Source organism: Terrapene carolina, unplaced genomic scaffold, assembly GCF_002925995.2.
Source record: "Terrapene carolina triunguis isolate 2854851 unplaced genomic scaffold, T_m_triunguis-2.0 Scaffold212, whole genome shotgun sequence".
Taxonomy (NCBI): Eukaryota; Metazoa; Chordata; order Testudines; family Emydidae; genus Terrapene; species Terrapene triunguis.
In genome coordinates, this window is record NW_020664563.1 from 11,740,878 (window position 1) to 11,767,227 (window position 26,350).

Genomic DNA, 26,350 nt, shown 5'->3' on the forward strand with positions numbered 1-26,350 from the left:
ATACCTCGCCTTATGCATCCCAAGATCGCATTAGCTTTTTTCAAAGCCACGTCACATTGCCGACTCATAGTCATCCTGCGATCAACCAGGACTCCGAGGTCCTTCTCCTCCTCAGTCACTTCTAACCTATGTGTCCCTAGCTTATAACTGAAATTCTTATTAGTCATCCCTAAATGCATCACCTTACACTTCTCACTATTAAATCTCATCCTATTACTATTACTCCAATTTACAAGGTCATCCAAGTCTCCCTGCAGAATATCCCGATCCTTCTCCGAGTTGGCAATGCCTCCCAACTTTGTGTCATCCGCAAACTTTATCAGCCCACTCCTACATTTGGTTCCGAGGTCAGTAATGAATAGATTAAATAAAATCGGACCCAGAACTGAACCTCGAGGAACCCCACTGGTGACCTCCCTCCAATCTGACAGTTCACCTTTCAGTACTACCCGCTGCAGTCTCCCCTTTAACCAGTTCCTTATCCACCTCTGGATTTTCAACAATTTTGATTTTTTCTTTTTAAATTAGTGTGTTAGGGATTCAGAGACAGGATGGAATAAGGCATGAAGGAGACAGTTAACTGAGTAACATGGGAAGAATGAGGCAGCAAAAAGAGTGAGACACACCCAAAAGCAGAAGCTAGTCTGCGCAGAGCCTTGAAAAGGGACAGAGAGCTTAAATGTGATACAGGATGGGGACAAGGGGAAGCCAGTGAGAAACCAACAGGGAAGGGCGGACCTGGGCTTGGTCCAAGCAGCAGGCAAACATTTGGCATGGATTCAGAAGAGGCCAAGACTCAGTGCCAGGAAACCAAAATTTAGGGATTTTCCTGCGATATCCATTCCATTTTTCCACTTTACTCCTTCTCCCCTCCCCCGACCCCTACATTTTCATGCTACTGTAACAAACATGACAGAACAGGTTGGGATTGTTAATTTATCAAACGTTTTTCTTAGCAGCACTCATGAATAGCACTTAGCAGCACTCATACTCTGTTGGTTATGCTGGCAGAGTTTATAACTATCATGAAATCACAAACGTGCTTCTCAGGGGGACTGTAAACTTGTGTCTGGAGTGACTAGATCTGTATTTGAGGTCTCACAGAAGTTATGTGATTTGCCAGCATAACCTGCTGATCTTGTGTATGGTGAATAACCTACATTCCAGGCCTAACCAAAAAGTTATCACATGCACCAGCAGAGCTCATCGGGCTCAAAGTTATAAGCTCAACTAGCAACAAATAAACCTGCAGCTAGGTATTAAGCTAGTGATATTTTCATTCCTAATGTTTTACTGCAGGTATGCGCAACAGTTTTTGTACATGGATTGCTGTCATCTTATCAATACCAATTGGTTTTAGAGAATACTAAAGTACTACACTGGTATCACAAGACAACATGAGAAAATCCCAGTGGATAAATTATAGCACAAGTGCCCGTATCCCAGCACAGCTTCTTCTAGCTGGGCATGTATATCCACATGTCAAATAATTAGCACTGAACTGTTTTAGTGGCAACAGATAGGAGCACCAATTCCTAGAAGCAGCTGTCTTTATGGAGCAAAAATAAATAGTAATTAAATAATACATTCTTTACACTTTTGTAGTGCCTTCCATCAAAGCCATTCCAAGTCTTTCAGTGCCTTGGGCAAGGTCACACACCAAGCCTGAGACAAAGGAAGTCTCCTGACTCCCAGCGCTCTCTACTTTAGAAACCAGACTGTCCTCCTCCCTTAAAGGAGCAGAAATGCTGCAAGTGTGTGACGAGAGCTTGCACTCTCTTTAAAGGTTTCAGAGTAGCAGCTGTGTTAGTCTGTTAAAGTTAAAAGAACAGGAGTACTTGTGGCACCTTAGAGACTAACAAATTTGTTAGTCTCTAAGGTGCCACAAGTACTCCTGTTCTTTTTACTCTCTTTAAAGACATTTGTACTTTTGGCCTCAAGTTTACATTAACCAGGGTGCAAATGTCTTCCTGGTTTCAATTATGCATTTGCTTTAAAGTCAGAGATTTTAAAAAAAGTACACACACGGTTTTCTTTTACAATCAAATATAGTTTTAGATAAAAAATACAAGTATTTCAATTCAAGCCATGGTGGCTAATGCAATGAGCACCCAGCCCATACTTAAGGTACGGCTATAGCAGATGTATAATCAGTTACTATGAATCTAGTTGTTAACTTCATAGCAGAAGCAGAATATCAATTCAGTTAGTAATGCTGCTGAATCAAGCACCACAACCAGTCAAGATCTTCTAGCCTGCCCACATGCAGCTCAGCAGAGGATACTGTAACCAGAGGGGAAAGCCCAGACCAAAGGCGGCAGTAGGTATGCCACCTGCTGCTGATTCCATAGCCTTGAGCAACACTACCCACATTAAACCATTTGTGGTACTACACTGAGTCGCCAATAGGAATTCAAAGCAGATGTGGGACTACCACTACTTCCTTTTGAATGCTTAGGAGGTCTGTGCATGTTCATAAGAGAAGTATTATACCAAAAAAAGCAAAACTAAAGTAAATGGTTTGACATTTGAAGAGTAACTCTCAACAGTCAGTGACGTTAGGGGTAAAATATTCAAAAGCACCTGAGGGACTTATGAGACTTAACCCCATTTTCAAAAGTGATTTTGGCACACAGGAGCCTTATTTTTGGGAGGAATAAGGGGCAGGAAAAAAGAAAAAAATTGCTAGATGGAAAAAGCTATATTTACGTATGTTGATTGTCTAACTCATCAAGGAAACAATGACATTTATGTATAACCACCCCGTAGAGTGAATACTTCATAAGCCCTACATTTAGATCCACGGTAGGGCACCAAACTAGAAACCTCTAGTTTTTAAACTCTAGATCCTTTTAATTTTAAGCTGCATCATAAAATAATTGTTATGGTACTACTGCATTAGTCTCCCCCAGAGTGAAGATTTACAATCTAGAAAATCACTTCTCTTACACATTAATTACATCATTTTTGATCAAGGAAAAAGGTTGTGTCTCATCCATCCCTTTCCTCTTCCTGTTCTTTGTTCCCACTACAGAATTTACTCCCTTCCTGGCACACTCACTTTCCCGTTCAGCCAATTTGCAAGGTACTTTTTCCCCATGCTACTGTTACTTCTCGTCCGGCACAAGACTGAACAGAAAGTTAAAAGAAAGTCCTAAACCTGATATTTTAGAATCAGACCAAACACTAAAGGTCTCTCCTCCTCTGAAATAAAATCTGTATAACTGTTCAATATGACAAGTTTTAATGATCCTCTAAAAAAACTTTACAAAAACGGAAATCCTCAGGCTTCCTATAACTGATCTTGTACTACAAGGAAGAAAGAGACTTTTGTTTCCTTTCAAGTCCTCTATTCAGTGTACCTAGCAACATAGGCATGAAGGGGTGCTGTGCAGCATTTCCATGCACCATACCTGTGAAATCAGATAAACCAGAATCAGAGGCTTCATTGCAGAGACAGCAAAGCAGGTTCTCCTCTTTGCCATAACTGCTGGACTGTAGTAGAACCGTTCCCAGGATCATACTGTGCTCAACAGCAAGCAAAACGAACTGCTAGACACAAGCAGTCTTAGAATTCCACTCCCAGCACAAGTCATTCCATGTGATTATTACTCACATGACTGGGAACCAATAGGAAAAGCTTCACTCCAGGAGCAAGAGGAGTCGTCACTGAGAAAATACATTTTATGCTCTATCTAGCTACCATTGCTAGAAGTATAGTAAGGGTGGAGCTTCCCAGTGCGCTGTGGACAGTGTGAGGAGGAGGTGGAGAATGGATTCCAAGTTGAAACATCTCTGGCATCAAGGAAGTTAGTCTTTGTTCCATTAGGTTTAGCAAATTAAGACCATAAGAATCATGCTTTCTCCAAGGAAACTGCTAGCTTTCATCCAAATGATCTACCATGTCATCAGTTTAAGGGGCCACCCAGCTTGAATCATTTTCCACACCACATGCAACTGCTCATATGCTATTTTATTTACAGGAAATGACAAGTAACTACATTAAAGAAACATTAAAAGAGTGAGTAAGATGTACAAAAGCTAGAGAACTGATAATCAGTGATAAAAATGTGCTGCTGTTGACATTCTGGTCCTAACTCATACCTTTTAAAAAGACTAAAAGTATAAACAGCACAGTAAACCTACATTTTTTGTTTATGAATATCCAAGTCAGATCACTTATGTTATTTCAAAGGACCACTGTCAAACTGATTATTTTTAAATTGACTAATTTAAATAAACAAACCAGTTTATTGAGTTGCCTTTAAAAAGGAATTTTTGAAATTCCTGTAATTTTTATAAGGGTTTCTCTGCATTCCTTTTGATGTTTGTAAGGATTTAACAGCAGCAAAAGAGAAACTAACCGGCCGGGGGAAGGAGTTGAAACTTACTATACTTAAGGCCCTTCCTTTTCAGTTTTTGTTTAAAATTTCCCAGGAACTGGTGGGTTTTTATTTAAAAAATTTAAAAATGGGAGAAAATTGGTAAAAAGCAAAAACAAAGGGCAGTGGGTGTGGAAGTGTAATAACCAGCTGGCAGCCGAGGAAGTCTTCCGCTCCCTGCAGCAGCTCGCTGGTCTCAGCTGCCAGGACACAACTCCTTCCCATCTCTCTCCGCCACTGTTCAGAGAAAGCGGATGGGGCCATGCTAAAAGGCCAGTCAGGAGGGGAGTGGAAAGCTGCAGCCACTGAGCACTGGAACCGTTGTTAGACAGAGCCCCCTCCTGACCCTGCTGGCCCTTTAGTGCAGCCCTGCCTGCTTCCCCTGTGCAGGCTCAGTCCAGCAGGGGAAAAGGACAGGGCTCTGTTCCCTGGGGCTCTGTGCCTTCAGCTCCTGCTTGCAGAGAAGGGTAACTGCAGGTTGGGGGTTGCTGTAGCTGCGCAGTAGGGTAACAAGTTGGGCCAGGGGCCTATTCCTGGCAGCTGAGACCACCCCATAGAGCCCTGTCCACTTCCCCTGCCAAACAGAGTCCCTTCCTGATCCAAGTCCTTCAGAGTGGCCCCATCCACTCCTGCATTAAAAGGGCTGAGGTCAGGAGGGGGCTCTGTCTGCCATGGGAAGTCACTGCTGATGGGGTGCAGCCTTCCACTTCTTGCAGCAGTTGGGCAGTCTTAGTTGCCAGAATCTGGCTCCCTGACTGTCTTGCTCCCTCCCCACTGTGCAAAAGAAATGGATGGGCCTGTGATTTTTATTTAACTTTCTGGATTGAAGGGCTAAGGGGAAAATCAGTAAATATCAATAATCATAGAATCATAGGACTGAAAGGGACCTTGTGACGTCTTCTAGTCCAGTCCCATACACTCAAGGCAGGATTAAATATTATCTAGACCATCCCTGACAGGTGTCTGTCTAACCTGCTCTTAAAAACCTCCAAAGATGGAGATTCCACAACCTCCCTAGGTAATTTGTTCCAGTGCTTAACTACCCTGACAGTTGGGACATTTTTCCTGATGTCTAACATAAATCTCCCCTGCTACAATTTAAGCCCATTACATCTTGTCCTGTCCTCAGTGGTTAAGGAGAACAATTTGTCACCCTGCTCTTTATAACAACCTTTTACGTACTTGAAGTCTTATGTCCCTCCTCAGCCTTCTCTTCTCCAGACTAAATAAACCCATTTTCCCCCCCATCTTTCCTTGTAGGTCATGTTTTCTAGACCTTTAATCACTTTTGTTGCTCTCCTCTGGATTTCCTCCAATTTGTCCACATCTTTCCCCGAAGTGTGGTGCCCAGAATTGGACACAGTATTCCAGTTGAGGCCTTATCAGTGCTAAGTACAGTGGAAGAATTACTTCTCCCGTCTTGCTTACAGCACTCCTGCTAATACATCCCAGAATGATGGTTTGTTTTGTTTTGTGGTGTTTGGGTGGGGGGGGGGGGGGAGGCGCGCACGCGCCAGTTTTACATTGTTGACTCATATTCAGTTTGTGATCCACTATAACCCTCAGATCCTTTTCTGCAGTACTCCTTCCTCGACAGTCATTTCCCATTTTGTATTTGTGCAATGGATTATTCCTTCCTAAGTGCAGTACTTTGCATTTGTCCTTACTGAATTTCATCCTGCTTAACTCAGACCATTTCTCCAGTTTATCATGATCACTCTGAATTATAATTCTATCCTCCAAAGTGCTTGCAATCCCTCCCAGCTTGGTCTCGTCTGCAAACGTTATAAATGTATTTTCTATGCCATTATCTATATTGTTTATGAAGATATTCAATAGAACCGGACTCAGGACAGATCTCTGCAGGACCCCACTCAATATGCTCTTCCAGCTCGATTTTGAACCATTGATAACTCCTCTCTGAGTAGGGTTTTTTCCAGCTAGTTGTGCACCCACCTTATAGTAGATTAGTCTAGGCTATATTTCTCTAGGTTGTTTGAGCTCATGTGAGTCAGTATCAAAAGCCTTACTAAAGTTGAGATGTATCATATCGACTGCTTCCCCCCATCCACAAGGCGCTATCCTGTCAGAGAATGACATTAGTTGGGTTTGACACGATTTGTTCATGACAAATCCATGTTGACTGTTACTTATTACTTTATTTTCCTCTAGGTGCTCACAAATTGATTATTTGCTCCATTATCTTATCGGGTACCAACGTTAAGATGACTGGTCTATAATTCACTAGGTTGTCCTTATTCCGCTTTTTACAGATAGGTACTATATTTGCCCTTTTCCAGTCCTCTAGTGTCCCTCTCGTCCTCCACGAGCTGTAATGGCTCAGAGATCTCTTCAGCCAGTTCCATAAGTATTCTAGGATGCATTTCATCAGGCCCTGCTGACTTGAAGACATGTAACTTGTCTAAGGGATTCTTAAATTGTTCTTTTTCTATTTTAGCCTCAGATCCAATCCTGTTTACACTGATGTTTCACTATGTCAGTCATCCGATCACTGTTAACTTTTTTGGTGGAAATTGAAACAAAAAAAGGCATTCAACACTTCAGCCATTGTTAAATGAAGGGCCCTAACTATACTCCAGTTTTTCCCGTTTTTCGGAGGGAAACCCCTCAGGAAAATGAAACCAACTGTGCCCCTCTAAATCTCAGCCATGTTAGAGGCCTACACAAGTTAACTGGCAGATCTCCAATCCATTTCAACTCCCCATTTTAGGAAACAAGTGTAGCTCTTCATAAATATAACACTTCCTCCTTTCTTACATGCTTTGCTAAGAAGTGAAATAGTTAACGTTCACATCAAAACTATCATCAGTAGCATCTAAATTAGCACTCACTGAAACCATAAAGGAGTGTACTCTCGCCAATACTTTTCAACACCTAGGTGAATGATCAACAAATCCATCTTGGCACAAGAAGTTTTATCTATGCTGATGAACTATGCATTGCTGCCCAAGCCAAGATCTTGCCCAGCTTGAAGCTATGTTAACACTGGCACTGTCTGGGCTCTCAGTCTATTACACCAAGAATCAATTTTGTGCAAACCCAGAAAAACAAAAATGAATCTCCTCCATTTTCGGAATTGTGAGGCCAATAGGCAACTCAACATCATCTGAAATGTGGGGATCACTTGCCCACTTCTGGAAACCTGTCTACCTTGAAGTGATGCTAGACTGCACTCTTTCCTTCAAGGCACACATGGAGAAGACAAAAGGCAAAGTTAGCCCGTGGAACAACATAGATAAGACAGGCAAAGGGTGCAGAAAAAGGTGGAACACACAAGCAGAATGAACAATGTGATGGCAGCAAACACATCAGTTCCACTATTTATTTATGTGGTGGGTTTAGATATGAGGGCATCAGCTAAAGCAGAGGTGGGCAAATTGCGGCCATGGCCCACATCCAACTCACAGGACCCTCCTGCCCGGCCCCTGAGCTCCTGGCCAGGGAGGCTAGCCCCCGGCCCCTCCCCTGCTGTCCCCCCTCACCCACAGCCTCAGCTTACCGTGCCACCAGCGCTCTGGGCAGGGGGGCTGCGAGCTCCTGCCAGGCAGTGTGGCGGCGTGGCTGGCTCTGGCTGGGCGGCACGGCTGCCAGTCCTGGTGCTCTGAGTGGCATGGTAAGGGGGCAGGGAGATTGGATAAGGGGCAAAGGGTCCTGGGGGGCAGTCAAGGGACAGGGGGTGTTGGATAGGGGTCAGGGGGTCATGGGAGGGGGCGGGGAGGGGGGGTTGGATAAGGGGAGGGGGGTCCTGGGAGGCAGTCAGAGGACGGGGAACAGGGTGGTTGGATGGGGGCAGGGGGTCCCAGGAGCGGGTAGGGAGGTTGGATAAGGGGCAGGGGGTCCTGGAGGGCAGTCATGGGACAGGGGGCGGTTGGATAGGCATGGGAGTCCCAGGAGGCCTGTCAAGGGGTGGGGGCAATCAGGGAACAGGGGGGTTGGATAGGGGGTGGGGTCCCGGGGGGGCGGTTAGGGGTGGGGGGTCCCAGGAGGGGGCCGTCAGGGGACAAGGAGCCGGGCGGGGGGTTGGATGGGTGGGGGGATCTGAGGGGGGCAGTCGGGGGTGGGAAGTGGGCGGATAGGAGGCAGGGGGCAGGCTGTTTGGGGAGGGAAAGCCTTCCCTACATAGCCTTCCATACAGTTTCAGAATTCAAATGTGGCACTCAGGCCAAAAAGTTTGCCCACCCCTGAGCTAAAAGGACAGAGGATGCTGAAGGGGAGAAGAGGTCAAGGGGAGTGATGCTGAGGTGAAGAGACTGGGGATGTGGGGGAAGCAAAAAAGTTGTTTTTTGTTGATGTTTTTACACTAAGATGGCTGTCCTCATGTAAAATGGAATAGCTATTGATGTAAAATCCTAGTGGAGACAAAGCCCTGTAGTCTTTACCTCAGTGTGGCTAGTTGAGGAAAACTTCAGGTGGGAATACAGGATTAACCTTGATCAGCCACACTAAGGGTATGTTTACACTACGGGATTACGCCGATTTTACAGAATTCGATTTTTGGCAACAGATTGTATAAAGTCGAGTGCATGCGGCCACAGTAAGCACATTAATTCGGCGGTGCGCGTCCATGTACCGAGGCTAGCGTCAACTTCCGGAGTGTTGCACTGTGGGTAGCTATCCCATAGTTCCCGCAGTCTCCCCCGTCCATTGGAATTCTGGGTTGAAATCCCAATGCCTGATGGGGCAAAAAACATTGTTGTGGGTGGTTCTGCGTACATGTCGTCAGGCCCCCCTCTCCCTCCCTCCCTCTGTGAAAGCAACGACAGACAACCGTTTCACGCCTTTTTTCCTGGGTGAACTGTGCAGACGCCATACCATGGGCAAGCATGGAGCCCGCTCAGCTCAAGACAGCAGTCATGAACATTGTAAACACCTCGCGCACTATCGTGCAGTCTATGCTGAACCAAAACCTGAAAAACCAGGCGAGGAGGAGGCAGCGATGGCAGCATGGAGATGAGAGTGATGAGAACACGGACATGGACACAGAATTCTCTCAAACTGCGGGCCCCGGCGCTTTGGAGATCATGATGTTAATGGGGCAGGTTCTAGCTGTGGAACGGCGATTCTGGGCCCGGGAAACAAGCACAGACTGGTGGGACCGCATAGCGTTGCAGGTGTGGGACGATTCCCAGTGGCTGCGAAACTTTCGCATGGGTAAAGGCACTTTCATGGAACTTTGTGACTTGCTTTCCCCTGCCTTGAAGCGCCAGAATACCAAGATGAGAGCAGCCCTCACAGTTGAGAAGTGAGTGGCGATAGCCCTGTGGAAGCCTGCAACGCCAGACAGCTACCGGTCAGTCGGGAATCAATTTGGAGTGGGCAAATCTATTGTGGGGGCTGCTGTGATACAAGTAGCCAAAGCAATCACTGAGCTGCTGCTACCAAAGGTAGTGACTCTGGGAAATGTGCAGGTCATAGTAGATGACTTTGCTGCAATGGGATTCCCTAATTGTGGTGGGGCGATAGATGGAACCCATATCCCTATCTTGGCACTGGAGCACCAGGGCAGCTAATACATAAACCGCAAGAGGTACTTTTCAATGGTGCTGCAAGCACTGGTGGATCACAAGGGACGTTTCACCAACATCAACATGGGATGGCTGGGAAAGGTTCATGACGCTCGCGTCTTCAGGGACACTAATCTGTTTAAACGGCTGCAGCAAGGGATTTACTTCCCAGACCAGAAAATAACCGTTGGGGATACTGACATGCCTATAGTTCTCCTTGGGGATCCAGCCTACCCCTGAATGCCATGGCTCATGAAGCCATACACAGGCAGCCTGGACAGGAGTCAGGAGCAGTTCAACTACAGGCTGAGCAAGTGCAGAATGGTGGTAGAATGTGCATTTGGACGTTGAAAGGGTCGCAGGCGCACTTTACTGACTCGCTCAGATCTCAGCCAAACCAATATTCCTATTGTTATTGCAGCTTGCTGTGTGCTCCACAATCTCTGTGAGAGTAAGGGGGAGACCTTTATGGCGGGGTGGGAGGTTGAGGCAAATCGCCTGGCTGCTGATTACACGCACCCAGACACCAGGGCGATTAGAAGAGCATACCAGGAAGCGCTGCGCATCACAGAAGCGTTGAAAACCAGTTTCATGACTGGCCAGGCTACGGTGTGAAAGTTCTGTTTGTTTCTCGTTGATGAAAACCCACCCCCTTGATTGACTCATTCCCTGTAAGCAACCCGCCCTCCCCCTTTGATCAAAGCTTGCTTTCAAAAGAAATAAAGTCACTATCATTTAAAAATCATGTATTCTTTATTAATTGATTATAAACATAGGCAGAGAACTGACAAGGTAGCCGGGTGGGGTTTGGGAGGAGGGGAGGAAAAGGCCACTTCAAAAAGTTCAAAATAATGACAGCCTTTTGCTTGGGCTGTCCACTGGGGTGGAGTGGCAGGGTGCACGGAGCCCCCCCCAGCCCGCGTTCTTGGGCGTTTGGGTGAGGGCGGTTATACAGGGGCTGGAGCGGCACTCTGTGACCCTGCTGCAGTTCCTGAAGCTCCACCAAACGCCGGAGCATGTCCGTTTGATCACGCAGCAGCTCCAGCATTGCATCCTGCCTCCTCTGATCTTCCTGCCGCCACCTCTCATCTCGAGCGTCCCTCCTCTCTTCACGTTCATCCCTCCTGTCCTCACGTTGGTCCCTCCTGTCCTCACATTCATTGGCAGCTTTCCTGTACTTTGATACCGTGTCCTTCCACTCATTCAGATGAGCTCTTTCATCGCGGGTCGACTGCATGATTTCTGAGAACATGTCGTCTCGTGTGCATTTTTTTCCACCGCCTTATCTGAGATAGCCTTCGGGACGGAGGAGGGAGGCTTGAAAAATTTGCAGCTGCGGGAGGGAAAAAAGGGAGAGAAGTATTTAAAAAGATACATTTTACAGAACAATGCTTATACTCTTTCACGGTGAACAACACTATTCACATTACATAGCACATGTGATTTCGGTACAAGGTCGCATTTTGCATCTTAATATTGAGTGCCTGCGGCTTTGGTGTTAGAGATCACAGACGCAGGGCCGGGCAACAGAATTCGGCTTGCATGCGGCCATGGTAAGCCATTGTCTTTTGGCTTCTGCAACCTTCATAAAAGCAGCGCCCTCCTTTCCCATACCAAGCAAAGCCCGTTGAGTGCTGCAATGTTAACGTGCAGCAGCAGAAACCAAACTAACCCCCCCCCCATATCCAATTCTGTGGGATGATCGCTTTACCCCTCCCCCCACCGCATGGCTGGTATCAGGGAAGAGCCCTGCTAGCCAAACGCGAAAAGCGCAGCGCCAATGCGCACACCCACCCCCCCCACCGCTTGGCTAACTGCAGGGAAGGATTTCTTTTCAGCCACAGGCAAACAGCCCAGTAGGAACGGCCACCTCTGTCCCCTTAATTAAATTCCCGTATTTCAACCAGGTTACCATGAACGATATCACTCTCCTGAGAATAACACAGCGAGATAAAGGACGGATGTTGCTTGAATGCCAGCAAACATCGGGACCATACGCTGCCAGGCTTTGTCATGCAATGATACCAGATTACTTGCTACTAGCATGGAGTGGTCAAGTGTCCTACCATGGAGGACGGAATAAGGCTGCACTGCCCAGAAACCTTGTGGAAAGGCTTTTGGAGTACCTCCAGGAGAGCTTCATGGAGATGTCCCTGGAGGATTTCCGCTCCATCCCCAGACATGTTAACAGACTTTTCCAGTAGCCGTACTGGCCGTGAATGCATCCCAAGTCCTCAGGGCAAATTAATCATTAAAAAACTATTGCTTTTAAACCATGTTTTATATATACAAAAGGTACACTCACCAGAGGTCCCTTCCATGGCTTCATTGTCTGGGATACCGCCTTGGGAGGGTTGGGAGGGTACTTCAGTGAGGCTGAGAAAAAGATCCTGGCTGTTGGGGAGAACGGAGCGCTGTGTGCTCTCCGCAAGCTCGTCGTCGTCCTCCTCCTCCTCATCTTCCCGGTCCGCAAAATCCTCAGGCACGGCTGAGAGTACCCCCTCCTCGGAATCCACCGTCCGGGGTGTGGTAGTGGTGGCAGCCTCCCCTAGAATTGCATGCAGCTCAGCATAGAAGCGGCATGTCTGTGGCTCTGCCCCGGACCTTCCATTTGCTTCTTTGGTTTTCTGGTACGCTTGTCTGAGCTCCTTAACTTTCAGGCGGCACTGATCTGAGTCCCTATTGTGGCCTCTCTCCATCATGCCCTTGGAGTTTTTTTCAAATGTTTTGGCATTTCATCTTTTGGAACGTAGTTCTGCTAGCACGGAATCCTCTCCCCATACAGCGATCAGATCCAGTACCTCCTGTACGGTCCATGCTGGTGCTCTTTTTCGATTCTCAGACTGCATGCTTACCTGTGCTGAGGAGCTCTGCGTGGTCACCTGTGCTCTCCATGCTGGGCAAACAGGAAATGAAATTCAAAAGTTCGCAGGGCTTTTCCTGTCTACCTGGCCAGTGCATCCAAGTTCAGATTGCTGTCCAGAGCGGTCACAATGGTGCACTGTGGGATAGCTCCCGGAGGCCAATACCGTCGAATTGTGCCCACACTAACCCTAATTGGAAATGGCAATGTTGATTTCGGCACTACTCCCCTCCTCGGGGAGAAGTACAGAAATTGATTTTAAGAACCCTTTATGTCAAAGTAAATGGATTCGTTGTGTGGACGGGTGCAGGGTTAATTCGATTTAACGCTGCTAAATTCGACCTAAACTCGTAGTGTAGACCAGGCCTAAGGTAAACACTACAGGTCCTTGTCTCCACTAGGATTTTACATCAATAGCTATCTTGACAAAAAAAAAAAAATACACCTTTTTGGCAGCGAAGGTAAGCTTTTTCATCTCATTACTCCTAATTGTACGCTTTTACACTAGACTGAATTCCTCTCTCTCCTTTCTGTCAATACCCTTCCAAACATTTGTAGACTTATGTATTCTTTACCTTGCCCCTGCATCCCTTTCGATGTTTCTGAAACATATCATCCTTGTGGCACACATCATTTTTTACTTTTTCCCCAATTCCAGACAACTACTGAACTCAAAGTGCCCAGAACCAAATACAACATTCTATCTGCCAGCCTTACATCAGGCTCTTACAAAGAACCTACAGATCATCAAATTTGGATGTTTTAGGGCAGTGGTTCTCAAACTTCTTTTTCGTGGACCACTTGAAAACTGCTGAGGGTCTCGATGGACCACTTAATGAGCTTTCCAAATGTTGTTTGTACCATTAGCTAACTATTGTAAAGTGCTTTGGATAAAAGCGCTATATTAAAAAAAAAAAAAAAATTTTTTGTTCGACAAATAAAAGCACACAACTCATATTTTAACATCAGCAGTCTTACCTTTCTAATGTAATGGATGTGCCCTCTCTCTCCTGCTGCGACAGCCTGCGAGCTAGAGCTGGGAAGGAGGGGGGGTCTCTCCCTCTCCTGTCCCCGCCGCTGCAGCCCCCGAGCTGGGGATTGGAAGGGTGGCCCCCAAAACCACAGCAGCCACAGAGCTAGGAAGGAGGGCAGTCTCTCCCCGTCAGCAGCAGCCCTGGAGCTGGGGAAAGTCGCCTCTTTCTCTGTCTGCTGCAACCCTGGACGTCCCAAATACCCTCCACCCCCTCTTCTCACCCTACTGCACCCTCCCAGCTACCTCCTATTCCCCCCAAGGCCACCACCTCACCTTACGTGTGCGTCTTCTCCAGGGTCGAGGCACCTAATTAGTGGAGCAATGCCTTCGTGGCTTCACTAATTAGGTGGGTGCCCCTTTATTCTCTCCTGTGCTGCCACCCAGGCGCGCACCTTAGAGGAAACTATCCGCGGACCACTTGAATGGAGCTTGCGGACCACTGGTAGTCCACTGATCACAGTTTGAGAATCTCTGTTTTAGGGTTTAAATTGTTCACCAGCTAAAGTCAGGAAGGAAATCCCTCTATAGCTCACTAGCGAACAACTAGATATATTACGAAAACATTGCAGCTTGCACTGAAACATTTGGCATTGCCATTTTTAGAGGCTCAACTGCAGATTAGATGACCCATTGCTCTTTTCCAGGACAGGAATTCTTAAATTATAATCTGAGTGGAGGTAGTTCATTTACTGTTACAGTATAAGAGACTTCATCTTTCTCCCTAAAAACACCAGTCACCTTGAAGCACCCTGGAGAGGAAAGGAGTGAATTGTTAAAATAAAAGCACCTAGAGAAGTTGGCTTTATTTCAATTTTAAAATATATTTTAAGATGACATAAAAGACTTCCACTTAAATACTAGAGAGTTAGCCCAGTAATCTAATAGTGGTGTGTCCACTACCATGTAGGAAAGTCATGTTGGAGGTGTACTGGGAATGCTATGGAGACCATGTGATCAGCCCACGAAGAAGAAAGCATATCACTCACTTTACCCTTCAAGCCAATTAAACTCTGCAAGGAGTTCCATCCAACACCTTTAACCCAATAACAAATTAGAGGAGGGATATCTTTAGGGCTATCAGAGACATAAGAATGATTGAAGGAAAAAAAAGTCAATATTATTGGTAAAAAATATAGCTAAAAATGACTATTAATATGCAATAATGAAGGCTGTTCTTGGGTGGGAGGAAAGAGAGCAGCAAACATGGCCCACCTGCAGTTCTTGCTGTTTGGGTTTCACAAAGATAAAGTATCTTGGATATTTGCAAAAATGACCTGCTTTATGATAGCTGAGAAAATTCATAATGGCAAATCTATGTTACCACTACACTCGAGCAGCAGCAAAACTACAGACACAATGATAAGTTGGGGTAAAAGGCAATATGAAGACACACACAGGCTTGAAAGATAGCTGAGGAACTGTGTACACACTTATGATGAGAAATCTAGTATAGCTACATCCTCATTAGCAGAACAGATTCCACTAAGGCCTTGTCTACACTAACAGGGTAAGTCAACCTAAGTTACGCTACTCCACCTACGTGAATAACGTAACTGAAGTCGACGTAGCTTAGGTCGACTTACTGGGTGTCTACACCACGCTGCATCTACGGGAGATGCTCTCCCGTCAACTTACCTTACTCTTCTTGTTCTGGTGGAATACTGGAGTCAACCAGAGAGCACTCTGCAGTCGATTTAGCAGGTCTTCACTAGATCTGCTAAATCAACCGCCGATGCATCGATCGCAGCAGCATCGATCCTTGGTAAGTGTAGACATGACCTAACTCTCAGCAAGTGTGAATTGTAAGGAGGTCTAGGCAAGGGTGCATCTTCAAATATTAAATTATGATAACTTATAACTTCAAAGTGATATTCTGCATATCAGGGAGCTTGGGAAAGAGGAAGCTAAAAATAGTCACTTTTAGCAGGTGAGAGCTACACATCCTCGTCCACAGAATTCCAAGGTATAAGTCATTTAGGGAGACTTACTACCAAAAAGTCAAGTGGTTGTCAATTGTATAATCTATTTCAAAGTGGCTCAAATGAACCTTCCACAATTCTGGAAAAGATTATGTCTGCCAATACACATTTCCAGAAATATCAAACATGTAGAATGACAGCTAGAAACAATTTTGGGGGAGGAGACAGACTAGTTTTACTGCGAAAGTAATATCTGAAAAACAATGCACCCACCTAAGATTAAGTGAGCTAGAACCATCGATGCTAACAGAATAGCTACCTGGCAAAGTAAGTTTGTTCTGCAGATGTCAAGTAGCAGCTATTCACACCCTCAGAGAATATCCCAAACTATTTGATCTCCAAGTCATATTTCAGTGATGTGAAGTAATTCTTTCCAACTTATGATTTTATCATGACTCCTATAATGTTTGGTATTTTTCTTAAAGTCCAAACTCCTGGAATAGCATGACTGCATTAAAAACTCAGTTTCTTGTTTTTGTTGTGTTTTTAAGATAAGTTTCTAGCCCTCAGGGTTGCAGAGAAAGGCTTGAAAACATGAGCTAAAGTCTCAAAAGTCAGAAAGGAAATAATACCAAAATACTATTTTTAAAGTCAATCTCATGGTTTTTTGAGGCATAACTGATGATTTTTTAATGTTAGGGTTTGGCAATACTGCTTACCTTTCTGAGGATATTCCGAGGGCAAAGTTCCCCAGGTGAGCTGATACAATCTGAATTTCCAGTACATCAGTTTAACTCTTAAACGCAATCCCAAGATGCTCATTAGCGCAGGACTCACTGCTCAATTCCATCAAACCACAATGAATATTCAATAACTACCAAGTCTATGCAGTCACTGGAAACACCAATACACTCTGGCTTTAACAAAATTTCCAAAAACTCATATGTGTAGCACCAGCTGCCACATGCTGTTCAAGATTATAGCTATTTTCTTTGTTTGACCAAAACAGATTTCATAATACTTTTTTTGTTAAAACACAAGAAAAATATTTTTAAATGTGAAGTCTTTCATGCCCCTCACTCCTTCAGATGCATTTATGTTGAAAGAGCAAATAAGCTGAAATTTTTCCTTTCTTTCCAAGAAATGACAAGCTCAAGCGTAAATACTCCTGCCCCTCAGCCCCATAAAAATGAGAGCAGACCAGGCAATAGCATTAAGGGTTTTTCTGGTTCTCATGTCTAGAGCTTGAGATCTCACTCTGTGAATCTGATATTCACAGCAAAACAACTCAGTCTTCTTTTATGCTGAGAGTTATAGTTGTGCCAGCTCTGTCTCTCTGGCTTCTCCAGTTTCTGAGAGAACCTTCTGAGTGGAAGAAAGTGTGTATGTAATCACAGATATGCATGCGTACATACTATATTTAGGTACTGGCTGCAGTGTCATTTCCCGTTGGCTAAACCAAGACACTTCTAATTGGCTCAGTTGATACAGACAAGGGACTCCATTCACAAGCCTGATTCCTGCAGCTGCTAAATGTCCAAGGTATCAATAGCACCCAGACTGCAAGAGGGGAATTCATAGCTCAACTTGGACAGCTTTTCAGTTTCAGGCTTATGTCACTGCATTTGTTTTTTTCAAATCTGCTGGCAGCAGTATTTACTCACCATGCCTTTGCGCCCAGCACTTAGGGACACAATGCACTCATTGAAATTACATGAGCTCAGAAAAAAAGTCTTCTTTTCTGGCTTGGAGGTGTAAGTGAAACAGCTTCTTAGCCCAGCAAGCTTTACTAAAGAACTTAAACAGGTACAAAAAGGGATGCTTGATATTGTGTATGTTAAAAGTAATCAATGTTACACAGAGAACACAGAAAAAAGATGGTGAACAGAGAATTAATCAGATGCCAACTCTGGACTGTTTCTTTGCCAGTTACATGTACTAAAATATTAACACTGTTACCAGGCCCAGCAGGGAGTCAATGGAGGAGGACAAAGAAATGAAATGAGTTGGGATTTGCTCTTCACCCCTAAAAATGTTGAAGACGCCACTCCAAGATCTACTCTTTGAGGAAATAAACAGTAGGTACCACCAGAAATTGAAGTATCAAAAGTAATAGTATTGGAACAAATAGATAAACCTAAGAACAAATTATTACTAGGACTGGATACATCTATGACTTGAGGTGGAACTTGAAGTGACTGAAATTCTAACAAAACACAGCCATTTAAATGCTCGAGGACAGTAAATGTTTTACCTATTGCTGAATAGAAGTGATTCTGAGAATCACAGATCAGTTAGCCTTCTTTCAAATATCAGGAAAGCTGGATGAAACTATAATTAAAAATAGAATGATAATTATATGATAGAGACAAGACAGCACCACTTATACAAAGTAAATCATGCCTCTCTAATCTATTAGAACTCTGAGAATGTCAACTAAACAAAGGAGAACCAGTTGACAATTTGGACTTTCAGCAAGCCTTTGATAAAATCTCTTGTTAGTGGCTATTAAGTTAATTAGGTGGTCATGAAGTCTGAGGTAAAATCATATTACCTCTATATAAAACCATGGTATGCCCACATCTTGAATACTGCATGCAGATGTGGTTGCCCCATCTCAAAAAAGATAATTAGAACTGGAAAAGGTTCAGAAAAGGGCAACAAAAATGATTGGGGTATGGAACGGCTTCCATATGAGGAGAGATTAATAAGATTGGGACTTTTCAACTTGGAAAAGAGACAACTAAGGGGGGGATATAGTAGAGGTCTATACAATCATGACTGGTGTGGAGAAAGTAAATAAGGAAGTGTTATTTGCTCCCTCTCAAAACACAAGAACTAGGGGTCACCAAATGAAATTAATAGGCAGCAGGTTTAAAACAAACAAAAGGAAGTATTTTTTCACACAATGCAGTCAGTCTGTGGAACTCTTTACCAGAGGATGTTGTGAAGGCCAAGACTATAACAGGGTTCAAAAAAGAACTAGATAAATTCATGGAGGATAGGTCCATCGATGGCTATTAGCCAGGATGGGCAGGGATGGCATCCCTATTCTCTGTTTGCCAGAAGCTGGGAATGGACGACAGGGGATGGATCACTTGATGATTACCTGTTCTGTTCATTTCATCTGGGGCATCTGGCATCGACCATTGACAGAAGACAGGATACTGGGCTACATGGACCTTTGGTCTGACCCAGTATGGCCGCTCTTATGTAAATTATTGACATATGTCATTAACTGATTAATAGCTAGAAAGTAGGAATAAATTATCAATATTTCAGACGGTACAATGTTTTAACAATAGGGATCCAGAAGGTTACATGCTAGAACCAGTGTTGCTAATTATAGTTCAGGATCTGGAAAAGGGGATGAACGCTGAGATAAATTAAATAATTTTGTCATCTGCAAACGTTACTAAACTTCAAATGGTGCTAACAAACCATTAAATGAATGGGAAACATGAATGCAGATAAAATTCAGTATTGACAAATGCAAGGTAATGCACACTGGAGGTAATAACTTGAAATACCCACGAACATTGCTGGGTTCTAAATTAACTGTAGTCATTCAGAAAAAGATCTCGGCATCATTGTGGACATCTCAATTAAAATACCTGCTCAATGTGCAACAACAGTCCAAAAAAAAGGCAGACAGATAATCTTATGAAGTATAAAGAATATGATAGAAAACAATGCTGAAAATAGAATGACACCACTATATAAGTCAAGGGTATACCCTCACCTGGAAAAGATATAGTAGAAATAGAAGGGATTCAGAGAAGTTAAATAAAATTTAGAGGTGTCATAAACATACAGCTAAGGGTAGCATAAAATCCCTCCTTTACCTGTAAGGGGTTAAGAAGCTCTAATAACCTGATTGGCACCTGACCAAAAGGACCAATAAGAAAAGAAGATACTTTCAAATCGGGGGGGGGGGGTTGTTTGTGCTCTCTTTGTTGTTCTCTCGCTGGACGAGAGAGGGACCAAGGCAGGAAAAAACCATCTCCTAAAAACATACCTAAAATGAGCATCTAAGATTACAAAAATTGTAAGTAAAGCAAGAAAATGCGTTAGATTATCTTTTGTTTTAGCTTGTGAATTTTCCCTATGCTAAGAGAGAAGTTTATTCCTGTTTTTGTAACTTTGAAGTTAAGCCTAGAGGGGAATCCTCTGTGTTTTAAATCTTTTTATCACCCTGCAAAATTACCTTCCATCCTAATTTTACAGAGATGCTTATTATAAAGAAAAAAGTAAAAGAAAGTTCTTCTTTTAAAAACCTAATTGATTTTAGTGTCCTAAAAATAAAGGGTCTGGTCTGTACTTTTATTAAAGGCAATTGATTGGTATATTATTCTCAAGTCTCCCCAGGAAAGGGGGTGAAGGGGCTTAGGGGGATATTTCGGGGAAATAGGAACTCCAAATAGGGGGGGAGGGATAGCTCAGTGGTTTGCGCATTGGCCTGCTAAACTCAGGGTTGTGAGTTCAATCCTTGAGGGGGCCACTTAGAGATCTGGGGCAAAATCAGTACTTGGTCCTGCTAGTGAAGGCAGGGGGCTGGACTTGATGACCTTTCAAGGTCCCTTCCAGTTTTAAGAGGCTATTTAGGGATCTGGGGCAAAAATCTGTCTGGGGATAGGTCCTGCTTTGAGCAGGGGGTTGGACTAGATGATCTCCTGAGGTCCCTTCCAACCCTGATATTCTATGATTCTATGATTCAAATGGTCCTTTTCCTGAAATCTTTGTCTAAATCACTTGGTGGTGGCAGCAATACCGTCCAAGGACAAGGAAAGGATTTGTGCCTTGGGGAAGTTTTTAACCTAAGATGATAGAAACAAGCTTAGGGGTCTTTCATGCGGGTCCCCACATCTGTACCCCAGAGTTCAGAGTGGGGAGGGAACCCTGACAAGAGGCATAGAAAGATTTCTGTTTAGAGAGGAGAAATTATAGTGGTGTACAAAAGAGTGAATGGCATAGTGAAGGCAAACAAATACCAGATTTATCTTATTATAAAACAAGAACATGTGACTATTCCATGACTGAAAGGCAACAAAACTAACAAGGATTTATTTCTGCCACCCCCAAAGAGGTGTAAACTCAAGTTGTATGGCTTAAGATAATCACTGATAGGGATAAGGAAGAAACCTTGTAAGCAGATTATTCCACAATTGTCGATTGCAGTGCTTCTTGCACTATCCTCTGAAGAATGCAGCCCTTTCCAGCGACAGGATAGTGGATCAGAGTGTCCACTTGTCTGAATCCATATGGGAATTCCTATATTCATCAAAAGGCATATGCCCACAATATATCCAGGATCTGCCACTGACTCACTGCGTGACCTTAGGCAACAAAATTTCTAGTAATTCAGTTTATACTTATCTGTAAAATGAATACAATTCCTATTTCATATGGGGGTTATGAGGATCAATCTATGATTATAAAGAACTTTGAGGTCTTTGGAGGACAGGAGCTATATTAAATGTAAAACAGCTTATCAAAGTGGGACAATACAAACCCCTTCCTATTCACCCCCGAATTAGAGATGAAATGGTTCACCACATCTGTGATTCCAATTGTCAGAAGAGTGAAAATTTTAAGTATTGTTTACACAACACCAACTAACTAAGATGCTAAGCTTAATAACCAGAATGAGAGTTATCAATACTACTAAGGTCGTAACAGTCAACCATCTGCAGTTTAAGAAAATAGAACAGTTAAGTACTCTATTGTATACTGTATTTGGCTTTAATTTATTCAACAGAAAGTTGACTGATAATGTAAGAAATGTCCCTTTCTGTATTCCTCCTGCTGTGATAAAGAACTTTTCTTTCTTGGTTTTACTCCACTTTCTCCTCTTCTCTTTCCTATAATAAATCCAGGTGTCTCTCTTCCTGCATCATTCCTGTCTTTTCTCCCCTTCTTCTGATCACCACATCTCCTGCTATCCCTTTTCCCTTCCCTCCTGCCATATATTTTCTGTCTCTATCTCATTCATTCTTTCTCCAAAGTCCCTCTATATATCCTATTTCTATTCTGAAATAGTCCATCCACCCAGGCCTTGTCTACCCTAGAAAGCTGTGCTGCTTTATCTATACCAGTATTGTTAAAGCGGTAAAACCCTTCTAGCGTGGATGCAGTTATACTGGTATAAAAGTGCTTACACCTTATTCAGAGACTGGAAAGGGAATCAAATATACTGCTATAAGGTGCCTTTATATTGGCATAACTGCATTTACGCTAGAGCATTTACTGGTATAGCTAGTTTGGTTAAAAATATATCAGTAAAACTTAAGTGTAGATGAGGCCACAAAGTGTAAAAAAATTTACCCAATTTCTTCCTCACACACACTTTAGCCAAGGATTAAACCTATTAGCCAAACACTTCGCCCACCCCACCTACTCGCTGGGAAGCACCTGGTAAGTTTCCTGCTAGGGTGCTGACCCTGAATCCTGCTTGGAGGCTTCATTTTTCACAGTGTCCAGCCTGATAAATTTGAAGACCCCCAACCCAGACTCTTCATGAAACTGGAAGAAAGAAGCAGCATTATCTGTTCCTCTCACACCCCAGAGCCTCCTAGCTAAATCAAGGAGATGGGGACAATATTTATTACTATTCCAACTCTTCTTCCCCCCCCTCAAAATCAGGTTTTAGGTCCCATCCTTCCACACCTGGCCTCTGCTGCTGCTCATAGTTTCCTCAAACATCAGCATAATGAAAATGACCTGATTCCTGCCAATCTCACCGTTTCCCACTGAAATTTGAATGGAAGCAGTAAAAACTGACAATTGGGTCAGTTTCATTCTGGTGTAGATTAGGAAAGCTCTGAACAGCAGAAAACGATCTCACTTCATTGCTTACATCTGCAACATTCAGAATTACATTCAGCTCACTTCTCCTGTTCAGTAGGATGGAATAACAACTCATGTTGACACCGTCAAGGAATAAGACCCACTTTTAGTTATTTAAAGATACCTTCGCCCACACAGTTCTTCACATAGCTGTTTAAACACTATCCTTGCTGCCACCGTTTGTGGTGGTGTGACAGGGATGCCAAAAAGGATTGGGCAAGGCAGTGTCAGCTATTTGTAACAGGAGGCCAGGCTAACCTCCATCAGTACTATGTCTGTCTTTGTGTGCCGCCTCTCATGACTCATTTTCCATGTATTCTGAAGGAGGAAGGAAGAGGAAGAGTTTGAAACTCCCACTGGGAGGTCTAATATTGCTGCTGAGGAAAACAATCCATTTCCTCCTTTTTCCTATGTAAAAGTAAGATTAGTTTCCAAATGAAATTAGGCTGTGACATCAACCTCTGTGGACTTTATTGTGACAAAGACTTTGCTTTTCTGTAGAGAGACTACAGGCAAAGTGTCCTAAGCAATGCAACATGAAGTATGAGGCCTTTTTTATAGCATTTTTCCCACCACTGGTCTAGAACCAATGAAGCTGTCTACCAGTGGTAGTGTTTATAATTTATATTGACTTGCAGGTTCATTATGGTTGGGTATTATTTTGTTGAATTTTTAAGTTATGCCAAGGATACCCAAAGCATATGGAGAGGCTCTCGGTATATAAATAATAAAGTGCTTTCAGGGCACAGGCTTTTTATTACCAAGTCATCTAAATCTGCTCAGAGCAGAGTTGGATCCCCAAAAGGATAAAAATGCCTGCGACCTGTTTCTCTAATGCTTCCACCATGTCTACCATTTGATAAACAAAGGATAATTACCCTGTGTTCTGAGCAGGCTTGTACACCCCATATTGAAGCACATGCTGCCACAGCTTCACTGCTTTGGGACCCGAGCTAGGTAGATTAAGGCTGTGACTGCAGTATAGACATATATACACACATATATGTCAGTCTATACTGATTGTCTATACTGTATGTCAATCTATGACTGCAGTACAGACATACTCAAAGAGATTTGCTCTCGTTGTGTAAACTAGCAAATGTACTAGTTGCTGACAACAGGAGACGTGAACTGGTTCTGAATGCTCTTTGATGGCCAGTATACACCGAAACAAACCCTATTCATCAAGATATCTAGGGAAAATACTAAGAAAATTAAGCCATGCCATTCCTTAAAAGGAGAAGGCTTCCTTTGGTCACATGGAGTAAATCTGTATGGCAGATACATCCAAGTTAGTGTACTGCTTTGGAGGATCACCCAGGTAATTTTATATTACATACATTTCAGATAGAGCCAGTATAAAATCCCTACAGCAAGAGTGACATGCTGTGAAACAGTTTTGTAAATTATTAATTGATATGATGCTAAGCACGTTAGACTTGTAAACTTTGTGCCAGGGCTAAATCCCCTCCACAGGGAGGAGGGAAATATCGAAGAAAGCACTTTACCCACTGTTTTGAAATGCAAGGTAGCATTTGCTTTTGCTACTAAGCCCTTTTGTTTTGTTAAGCTTTTTCTAAGATTGTCTGGCTGTTTTTTGCCTCCCTGCAACCCTTCTCTTGCTCTCTCCCCTCTCCATAAAACAAGACTCCCAGTTGTTGCATGCCTACACAGGTTTGGCAAGACAGCTGACTGCTTGGATTACACTGGGCTGCATTGTATTCCTTTAAGAATGAGCCACACTTCTTCTAAGTACCTCCTTTGGGACCACAGTTCAGTACACGCAGTGAAGTCAATCTGGCTCTGTTGAACTTGGGAATTCCAAGATGACAGGAACATTGAACAAGATTTTTCACAAGAACAAAATTTCCTCCTTGATATAAAGAACTGTTTAGTTGTGCAACTAAAGCTTTAGCACTGTTAGAGAACACACTAACTTCCTTTCAAACTCTGAGTAAACAGATTTGTTTTGTCCAAGATGAGCATCTTAAGTGGGTGTTGACATATTTTAGCTCCAGTTCACTATGTGAATCATCTGACTATTTAACAGCTTTATAAGACACGTCTTACATTTTAAGAGACTAAATTCTGCTTGGGGTAGTTGTATCATCTAGTGATATTTTGTTGATCTCAAGAAGCAGCTTTGTTCTTTTTTTTATATCTGGGAGAAGATTTTTCATTTCCATGAATTATGACATTTCTCTTGTGGCAGTGGTCTCTGTCCAAAAAGCCCTATCTTTTTCCAATAGGTCTAGCCCTCCTCAAGGATGTGACTCAGGAAAGCAGGCTGTTTTTTCACCCACTCATTAGTTCTAGACAAGTGGTTCTCAACCTTTTCCATGCTGGGGCTGCCTTGGGGCCACTCTCTCATTTAGCAGCATTGGAAGGGCAAGGAAGTTGCAAGCTTCTTGACATCTTTTTGCAACCCCAGTTGAGAACCCTGGTTCTAGAACATATTTTTAATAACACTCTGCACTTCTAGAGCACCTTATCTAACCCTGTAAATGCTCTGTAAGCTTCACAATACTCCCTTGAGACAACTAAGAATTATTAGCTTTTTACAAATGAAGAACTGAGGGACAGAGGTTGCAACTTGCCCAAGGTTATGCAGCAAGTCAGTGAGAGATCCAGAAACAGAACCTATTACTTCTGACTGCCAGTATTGTACACAGCCTCTATATAATGGACCATGTAGCTTATAATAGAAAGTTGTTCTAATGCTTTGTGAAACAGTTCAGTTAAAAATTTCTTTAGAATAACTATGCGCTTCCTGCTGAGCCTCAGCATTGCCAGAAGTGTGCAGAGTTCCTACTGTTTACAAATTAAATGTCAGCATACTGTTAAGTCAACACTGCAATAAAAATTTTGTTATTAAGCACCTCTGGCCTCCCAATGCTTTTAGATAGCACATTCTAGCAGCACATCATAGGGGAAATGTGAGTTAAATGATATCTCCGAATAAACCTACCTCTACAAACAAAGTATAAACACCACACATTTTTGTGTTTTTCTTTTTGATGAGCCAGTGAACAGTAATTTCAATAAACATGTGAGCTTCAAGGTCTGGAGTCTGGAAAAGTTAAGTAATATGGAAAATTATAAGTCATATTGATCAAAGGCATTTAGCTAAACAGAGAATCATCACCACACTCACAAGCACTGACTAATCAAGGCTAGTATATCCTTTCACTATTGACATCAAATTCAAACTTGGCAATTTAGCCAAACTCTATCCCTTCTTCCGCCAAAGGGAGATCAGGTGTAAGTGACGCACAGCAACCAGTGGAACAATTGTTAGCAGCAGTAGAAATTCTCCCTATTTTTAGAAAGTGATTAATTTAATAGTTTTGCCCATAGAAGCAAGAAATTTGTGGCAGAAAATCAAACCTAATAATCAATTTTTACCTGTTTATTTAAGTGTAAAATGACTTTCCCTAATTCAGCTTGAATGACAGCTCCACAGACACTCCCTTTAGCCATCACTCATACTGATTCAGCCATAGTAATGCAGAACATCAAATCCCCTGTTCATTTACAATGGATTCAATCTAACCAATCAATTCCTAAATTAAAGTGATGCATACACTTAAATCTGAAGAAAGCTGGCAGTGGTACAGTGGCAACTGATAGAATCACTATAAGGGTGTGGGGAAAATAAAGTGAAGGAAGGTTTCTAGATTCTAAGGCCAGAAGGAACCATGGTGATCATCTAGTCTGACCTCCTATCACAGGCCATAGCGCTTCCCCAAAATAACTCCTTTTGAACGAAAACATATCTTTAA

General features: G+C 43.2%; 1 protein-coding gene across 3 annotated transcripts in view; it reads right to left on the reverse strand.

The window, feature by feature from the left end:
• Positions 1-26,350, reverse strand: part of LOC113407510 (tyrosine-protein kinase ABL2-like) — a 79,403-nt gene that overhangs the window by 24,526 nt on the left and 28,527 nt on the right. The window contains exon 1 of one of the 3 annotated variants that reach the window (XM_026656102.1): positions 16,442-16,729. The exons of 1 other annotated variant lie outside the window; for it this stretch is intronic. In XM_026656102.1, coding sequence (XP_026511887.1) covers positions 16,442-16,544 — 103 coding nt within the window. In that variant the 5' untranslated portion in view covers positions 16,545-16,729. Of the gene's footprint in view, positions 1-3,413; positions 3,523-16,441; positions 16,730-26,350 lie in introns of those variants that run through there. One more of the 3 variants, XM_026656101.1, reaches the window with a different exon arrangement.